Below are 8,901 nucleotides of genomic sequence, written 5' to 3'. Positions count from 1 at the left end.
GAGTTTTGACCTCCGTCTTGCACACTGGGAAAATACTCGGCCAGTGTGATACAAGCCATCTAGTATTCCAGATATTAGCAAGGTATCCAATCAATCTTGAGTTTTAATCCATAACAAAGTATTCAAGAGTTTCCTGAAGTACCTTCTTCCTAAGATAGGAGTTGGAAGTTTTGAGGAGCTTTTCCACCTCTCCTGCAAGGTCTCTGCACATTTCTGAGGAGCCCATGCAGCCAAGAGTGCAGAGTGCCAGCCCCTGCACATATTGCGTGCTGTGATTAAGGTCACTGTAAAGGAGAACAAAAAAAAGCCAATCAGCATGCACACAGAGAACTTGAACACACAAGAAAAGGCATCTATATCTACAGTCATCTAACCAGCTGCACACATGGCCTAGAAGAACTCTCCAGATTCTCAGCATTTGGGAGCGTGCATTAGGAGCAACAGTAGCTTTGAGTGCATATACCACAGGGTTTGCTACTAATTCTACTTCAAATCCTTAGAATTATAAAGATAAAATACTTAGTTAAAACCATTGAGTGGGCATCTAGGGATTGAGTTGAGAAGAGGGAAGACCACACAGAATTCCATTGAAACTTCTAAAGTAAAGCTAAAATGTTTATTTTGGAACTTTCATGCAGAAAACCTAACATGAAGTACAGTCCGGCAGTGACTCTGTGGGTTGCCCCAGTTTATGCATGGAGAGGCTTTAGGTTCTGCATTTACAAACCAAGCAGTATATAAACATCTATGTAAAAATATCCTCTATCTTGAGGAAAAACCACAAATCCCACCATTCGCACACCTTGAAAATAATACATACAGGAATTTTGTTCAGCAATCCTAACTATTCATATACCTAAGGAACTTGCGAAAAGTGTTCAATAAGAAGTTAAACCACCTAACAGTAGATGCTATTCATGAGGCCAGCTACCAATGTCACACTAAGTACAAGACAATGTAGCTTCCACATGGCAATCCCAACAGCCTTTAAAACCGATCTCTACATTACTTTTCCATCAGACTATTTGGTACTCATGTCACCATAGTATCCAGGATTCAATGTTGAAGAAAATAAAAACTATGGTTCCTGGTTTGGGAGGCGAGGGGAGCTGGGGATTGCATGATGGGAGAGCCGGGAAAACAAGTGGTATGTAACCAAAGGCACACAACATGCGGAAAAGCAAGAGACAGTATTCTGGTTGTAACATCAAGCAGCTATGGCAACATGCAGATGAAGTAACAGATAGCACATGCCACTAAATGGGTTGTTTTTTGTTTCCTTTCTTTTACAAATTTTTGGCAGCTACGTATAGCTGTGTGTATAGCAAGTATGTACTCCAAAAGGGTGCTTGCATTTTTTTGTATCAAAAATCTAGGTCTTGTGATGAAATAATGAAAGACAATGCCACAAATCAAATACCTTAATGTCTAGATAAAAGCAAGACAAAGTGGTAGATACAGAAGGCAAAGGAGAAAGCAATAAACAACCCACTGAGGTGGTGGGAAGATGTCCACCAGTTTTGCTGAGCTTCAGTCTGACCCACTTCAAGTTCAAAGTCACTATTCCCTTATCACACAAATTCATTTTAGCATAAACAATCAAAAAGAGATGTTAACCTAGCAGCCTAGTTCTAAAGGAAGAGCCTCACAGGCATGACATTTCAATGAAAAATCTTTAGCCAAATGTCTCTTCTCTCCTGGACACTAGGTCCCAAGTTAGCAGATCCTGAGGCCTTCAGTTTCGTCAAGTTTCTTTGCAAGCACTTTGAGGCCACAGTCTCACTGAAGATCAATACTTTACTTGCTAATATCTGGGAGGCTTATGTTCTAAAAGTAAATAATAATAAAAACAGACACATGCCACACAACCAAGTAGGCATTTGGATAACCCAACTAGAACCCAGCAGTTCCACTCGTGTTCCCATCCACCTTGAAAAAGAGTGTTATTAGAAATGCACCAATCATGATCTACTAAACTATGATGTAAAATAGTCCCAGTTTAACAGCATTTTGCTGAGAGAAAAAAAAAATTAAAAAAAAAAATCTTTCTTATCCCCTCTTGTCCGATTTCAGCAAGATGCCAAGCAGACAGCACATCCGAAGTCGCTGCCTTGCTTCCAAGGAAAACCATTCATCTGGACTATTATGCCAACCTTAAAAGAAAGCACGATAGACAGCCTTGATCCTTGAAGTCAGACTCTTCAGAGCTCGTTAGAAGTCAAGTAAATAAACACAGGACATGGCTGCAGCAGTATGTATGACTTTGTGACACATGATGGCCAGTCCAGCCTACAAAGTTTTACCTGTGTTATAAAAACAAGCTGATTCAATCATATTTAAAAGGTGCATGGACCTTTATTAATGCTGCATTACTGCTCGCCTGGCTCCTTCCTACTGCAAGCTGCAAGTTTACAGAACTAGTTTACAGAAATGGAAGAGAGCTCTTTACAACAACTGGGGGTCATCTGCACTGGCTGAGCAGCTTACTATGGTCATTTCATCTTCCTCATTTTATTTATCATAACATGACCTTCAGAAACATGTACTACCATTTTGTAACAGTAGCTACATGAAGTGTTGTTTGCCACATACGTCTCTTCAGGACCAATGCAATTTTATATTCTCTTCCCTCTAAGGAAGCTAGACAGGATCTTCCAACACAGTACAATACTAGAACAGTCTTGTACAGTCAACAGCATACAACAAATTGAAGATACCAATTTTCTAACACAAAGGAAAACAACTGAAGTACTCAAAGTATCACTGTCAGGAGTGTACTTTCAGATCCTGAAACCTCAAAGCATGTGTTGATGGAGAGAGAGGTGGTACCCTTACTTCTTGATGCAATTGGTCATAAGAAGATGGACATCCTGTCTCTCATCCAGCAGCAACATGGCACCTAAATACCCAATGCGCTTGTCTGTGAATTTCTGAGAGGCAATGAGCTTGAGGCACTCCAACTGGAAAAAAAACAAAAGGAAAAAAAGAAGAAAAAAAAAGACAGAATTAGCTTAAACTACTTCTTAGCTAGAAGAGAAACAGTTTGAATTTTGAGGTTTACTCATTTAGGTCTCTCAGAATGCATTTTTAAAAGTATCTTTTATTCCCATTCTGGTGATGTGGAAACTAAAGAAAGAGCCCAAAGCTCCCAGCAAGCCAGCAGAAAAGTCATTTAGAAGCTCCTGCATCTTGAAGTAGCCAGCCACTGTTGGCCTTCCATGACCTCAGATATACCAGATATGTGGGCTCATGTCAGATTACAAAAGTAAAAGATAACATATTTATATAGATAAGAGTTCCATCATTAAAAACAAAATAGTAAAGATCTGGAAATCTAGATCGCATGTCATGTTTGATATGCACTGGAAACTTCTGAACCAGGCTTAAATGGGTCCATCTACCCACCAGAGAGAGGATCAATGCTCTGTAAGTTAAGTTGTCAAAACCAGTTTTTATTATGATCTGTAACTAACTTGCTAGTTAGGCTCTGTGATCTCTATTTGAACACCTGAAGTTTGACTAAAATCATATGCATTGTAGTCACTACAAGCTTCCCTTCCACCATGTAGAAATGTCAACTGTGTTCGATAGCATAAAGGAGATCCCTAAGATAACATGCATAGCTGCCACTTGCACTCAGCTGATAAGAATTTAATTGCTAACCTATTTTTAAACTTAACACTTTCTTACTGGAAAAAAAGACATCAACCACAGAGATATTCTGACATTACTACAAACTAAAATATTTCTCTCTAAGAGATAACTAATCAAGTATAATCAATCTTGACTTCTCAGTCAGGAAGTAACAGAAAGGGCTTCCCAAACAGGCAAGAGACCCATCCCTCACAATCACATCCCATAAGTCTGTTTTACAAATGAGCTGAGGCAGCAAGTAAGCATATGCAATAGATGTGAGGAGGGGTCAGACAAAGCTTGCAACAGATCCATTTTAAAGGAAATAAAGGGGGCATGCACAGGCAAAAATACTGGGCGTCATGAAAAGTTTTTCATGGTCCCCAGCTATAGGGAGCTTGAACAGGGCAACAGACACAGGTGAGATGCAAGAAGCACACATACATCAGGAGGGTAAAGTCGTACAGGATACCGATAAGAAAATTAAAGTTGAAGTGCCAGAGAAAGTAAGTGCTATGGCCTAGCAGCTCACAACTGCATGGCATCAGAACATACAACTCAACTACGCAAGTCATCACACAAACACCCAGCTAATTCAGGGTGACAAACCGATAAGAAAAAGCTTGAAAGAATGCAAGTTCAGTTTGCTAGATTTAAAGGGGTTAAAAATCTACAGTAAAGAAACACCTCTGAACAATAAGATCAGTCATCCACAAGGATAACTGAACTTGCACAAATGGGCAAGATCAACCAGGGATAAGGTACAGAACACTAGATATCCACCTTTTATCTTTCCAGTGCTTTCTGTAACAGAATAATGCACCTCTGAACCAACTTTCTTCTCCGGTTTACAAGAGACTTTCTTATACAACCCTCTGCAAAAATGCAATGTAGAATTGATGACATCTAAGCTACAGTGTAAGAGCCAACAAAGGCAGAAGACGAAGGACTAAGAAAAAGCAGAAGCAAACTAATGACTGCAACAGATACTGTAAGACATATTTCTAGTACTTTTGAATTTGAAAGATATTCTTGAAATTTACTCCGTGAGAGGCTGATGAGTTCTTGTTTCACTTGTATACAAATACGTGCAAACTCACTCCAGTCACAGCAATACTGAGAAACATGATCAGCTGAAGCTCTTAGTAGGTCTAATTAGTGGAAGAAATCTTGATACCATTATATCCATTTCATTCAAAGGAACAATTAAAATCTGCTACATCAGTACTGTAACAGATACATTAGCAAAGCCAGATATGATACAGGCCTGTAACCAGACCACAACTTATCCAAGTTTTTAATTGACAGCCACTCTTCCAACTGGAATTTTTTTTTCAAGTGGAAATAATTACAATAATAAAGTTATTTGACTGTTTGCCCAGGGTGCCCGGTACCATCCAAACTTGCACAAATGGCCTTTGCACATGCTTAAGAGAGCTTGTCATCCAGTGCATCTCAGCATGCACTGGCTAAATATGGTGCTTATGCTTATACTTCTGGAGAAGATATCCTGGATCAAAGTTGAGGGTCCCTGGCTTGGAAAGAAGTAGATCAACCATTCACTATTTCTGACACCTTCTCTAAATCCTCTTTTATTATTGGTTACCCTACTTGCACTGTTAGCTGAAGTCAATGTCTGCTTACATCTTTACAAGAGACTGTCTAACACAGTCTGTGGCTCTCTTCTGTTTTTCACCAAAACATATTTCCTGCGTATTTATCCTGTCACTCAGAGACTCCTGTTTACAAGAGCCCACTGCTGGAACAGCATTATCTTCAACAGGTTCCCAGCCCAAGCAAACTATACCCCAGCTACACAACATTAGCACTTTCAAAGATTTCTTTGAGTTATAATATAAGCACTAGAGGACATGCAAAGGTCTAACTTACTCACTTGGAGAATACTTGTTAAACTCCCTTCTCAGCCTTGGGCCCCACACCTTCCTGAAAGAGCAACTGAAAAACTACATGAGAACCAAGGCCATTGAATGAAGTTGTCTGTTCCCAAAATAGTCAGCATAGATGCTTTTGTTTGAGATGTAGCAATCCCTGCAATAATAGATACTGAATAATCTGTTTTACCCTCCTTCCACTGAGAGTGAAGAGGTAACTCACAATTACCGATCAAAGCAGAAACGGAAAAATTCTTAGATATCTTTCCACTGAGAGTGAAGAGGTAACTCACCATTACCGATCAAAGCAGAAATGGAAAAATTCTTAGGTCTTACCTTCCACATATGGGATTAAATACTTGAGTTACAAAATAAAGTAATCCAAATAAAATTTAAACATGTTCCTAACGTAGGACAATTGTAGAAATTCTAGATGACACTTATCTGCAACACTTCTTTCTTCTTGCAGCTCATAGATACTCAACCTTGTCTTTTGTAACAGGAGGTTTCTCTCTTGGACCAGGGTGCCTGGCTACGTAAAGTGTTAAGAACAGGATAATACACAAATTTACTAGCTCTTATGCAACACCTTGGTATCCTGTGAGAATGATACAGAAGTAAGGCAACGCACTTTATGTGCAATAGTACAGCCCAGGCTCACTCCCTAACACTAAGACTACTTGGAATTTGATTTCAGTGGTTCGAGTTTACTGTTTCAGTGAGACATGTCAGGATTAGTAAATCAAATCATGAATGGATAGCGTCCCAAGAGATTAAGATACTTCAAGGGATACAACAATTTGACTGACTATTTATTTATCTTTATGAAAGGCACAGGTTATATTACTACTAACAGGACACTTACTGACTTCTATGCAAAACAGACTATACCCCAAAGACCAAGCAAAGCTTGAAAAACAAGTAGATCAAGAACTCCCATCTTCCTGTCTCCCTTTTCCACAACCTACCTGTGTCAAAAATAGCACAAAAAGAAGCCAAGAGATGGAAAACTCATACCAGCATTCTCCAAGTCACCTTACTAAGATGGGGATAAGGAACACCAATTTCTTATTGCTGGGAACAGACCAGCTTTTATCTGCCTAGAATAGATTGCTTTAGAAGGAAAAGGTTATAGAACCTCCTTTGAAGCATCTGGTATTTTCCATCAGAGACAGAACTCCAAAGTGCTGTTTTGAACCCATCTAGAAATACCCATATGTACTGGACGGTGGTACTGCTCTGCAGAAACACGGTTGGCGAGGAGCAGACAGTCTGGCAAAAGCAAACTAACCCTAAGTTTCATAACAAAACATGTAAGTCTCCAAACAGCAGATCTCACTAACAAAGTCAAAACGAACTAATGTGGATTCAGAACATACATGAAGACAGACCTCAAAACATCCAAAAGAGCAGACAGCAAAACTGCAGCTAGGAATGCTCTGAACAAGTCAATGTGCCCAAAGCACACAAAGCAAACTGGCACATAGCACAGCGAGCATTGAATCCTGACCTACCTGTCCAAAATGTGCAGGGTATCCCAGCATGTGCATATACAGCAGCTTTGCCACATTTCTGCATCGGTATGTGTTATCTTCCTCTCGGAAGGATGACCGGATAGCAGCACATTCCTTTTGGATCATCTCACGCTCTTCTGCCTGGGTTCTTGCCGTCCGGATGGTCCGGATCAACTCCCGCAGTCTGATGGGGGCTGGCATCCTCTGGGAGAAGAAAGAGATCTGTAAACCTTGTACTGTACCAAAAGGCTTCATAATAGTCTCATACTTCTGTGTATTTTATTTTCTTTCTTAACCTGCAATTATATAAGTAGAAGAATTAAGAAAATGAAGACTGCTTCAGTAGCATGCTTAAAAGTAAACTTGAAAACCAGAGGAATTCATTGTACGTCACCTTTGCTTTTCCAGCACATTAGAAAAACCTGCTGTACACAGACTCTGGAGATTTCAGTTGCTGAAGTGCAAGTCTCAAAGGAGCATGTACAAATCATTTTTGCAGATATTATTTGGCCAAACTGGAAGACTATTTTCACGAGTGCAAGAAAATATACATCCTCAAAATAAAAGGGCACTCTCCAGCACTCACACAGGAAGTCAGACAGAAGCATGAAGGTTTCAAAGCTTTTAAAATAAAAGATAGTATAATCCTATCGATTGCCTACCCTACAGAGGATACCTACCCTAAGAGAGCAAAATACTTTTCTAAAATCCTGCAAAAAGCCTCTAAAGAATAGCTTGCTTGGGAAATTTCAGAATGAGCAACTGAGAACTATTAAAAAAAAGGAAAACAACTAAAAACATGGATTTAAATGGCATGTAAAATTAAGGTAACTGAGCAGGAGTTAATTATTGCAAGCTGGAATTTCAATATACCACGTACTAGTTGTTTCCTAGCTGTTGTCTGGTTGCATTGCTTTACTCTGCAGTAATTTACTCTTAGCAAAAGGGGCGAAACAGATTAACTGTGTGCTCTCACTGGAGACTTGTTCACTTGCTGCTAATGACAATGAACTACATATCCCAAAAACTTGTTTGCATAAGCCTAGCCTTAGAGTCTGCCTTCTGACCTGAAGCTCTGAATAAAACTTAAGGCACAAGGCTTGTGTACTTAGGAAGTTATTCTGCAATAATGTAGGATACAACCACCTCCCAAATTCTAACATCATTTTAACATCATCCAGCCAACGAACAAAATGAATAGTCTATATTTACAAGACCTTCCATAAATAATCAATCAGCAAGCCCCACTGTAAAGATTATTTTTCCTCCTCACATCATAACCACAGGAAAACAAGCAGAAACCAGCATTTCAGAAAGCAAAGAATTAAAGAGTAAGGCTCAAAATGAGATGATAGACAAATTATGAGGCTACCTCCTGTTTTCATCTGTGTAACACATCAACAGGCAGTTACTACAGACACAGCCCAATCTGAACTACTTTCTAAGAGCAATCATATCTCACATACACTTCCTGCCTGATAAGTATAGAACAATTCAGAACTGCTCTGATGGAGGGCAACATGAAGGGCAAAAGACAAAGCAATGATTTATTTTCCAACATTCAGAATCTCCGTCCTTGTGCTGCAACTCCATACTCAGTCTTAAAAAAAAAAATAAAAAAATCAATCATTCAGCTTTTTTTAAAATATCTTTGAATTCTTCCCATAAAAAGTTTCGCACCCATCTATATAAAATAGTGTGTCTGCGTGTGTCCCCTGATCACTTCACATGCTTATTCCTTGAGGCTTGAGTTCCTTTCTTGTGCGCACACTCACAGCTTTTCAATGTAATTTCCATGCAATGTATTAGGTAGGCTTTTTTTCCCCTCCACAAGAAAGCATTCTCTTACTACCAAGAAATTC

At 39.3% G+C, this 8,901-nt stretch overlaps 1 protein-coding gene across 2 annotated transcripts in view; it reads right to left on the bottom strand.

The window, feature by feature from the left end:
* AP1G1 (adaptor-related protein complex 1, gamma 1 subunit) overlaps positions 1–7,241 on the bottom strand; it is a 33,625-nt gene extending 26,384 nt beyond the window's left edge. For both annotated transcript variants that reach the window (XM_009894048.1, XM_009894049.1), the window contains exons 1-3: positions 7,040–7,241; positions 2,836–2,960; positions 143–284 (exon numbers count right to left, since the gene is read on the bottom strand). In XM_009894048.1, the coding sequence (XP_009892350.1) occupies positions 143–284; positions 2,836–2,960; positions 7,040–7,240 (468 nt within the window). In that variant the 5' untranslated portion in view covers position 7,241. The remainder of the gene's footprint in view (positions 1–142; positions 285–2,835; positions 2,961–7,039) is intronic.
* Between the last annotated feature and the right edge of the window lie 1,660 nt (positions 7,242–8,901).

The sequence above is a fragment of the Charadrius vociferus genome, unplaced genomic scaffold, assembly GCF_000708025.1.
Source record: "Charadrius vociferus isolate BGI_N301 unplaced genomic scaffold, ASM70802v2 scaffold341, whole genome shotgun sequence".
In the NCBI taxonomy this organism is placed as follows: Eukaryota; Metazoa; Chordata; class Aves; order Charadriiformes; family Charadriidae; genus Charadrius; species Charadrius vociferus.
Note: the sequence above shows the minus strand (reverse complement) of the source record. Positions and strands in the feature narration are given on the sequence as shown.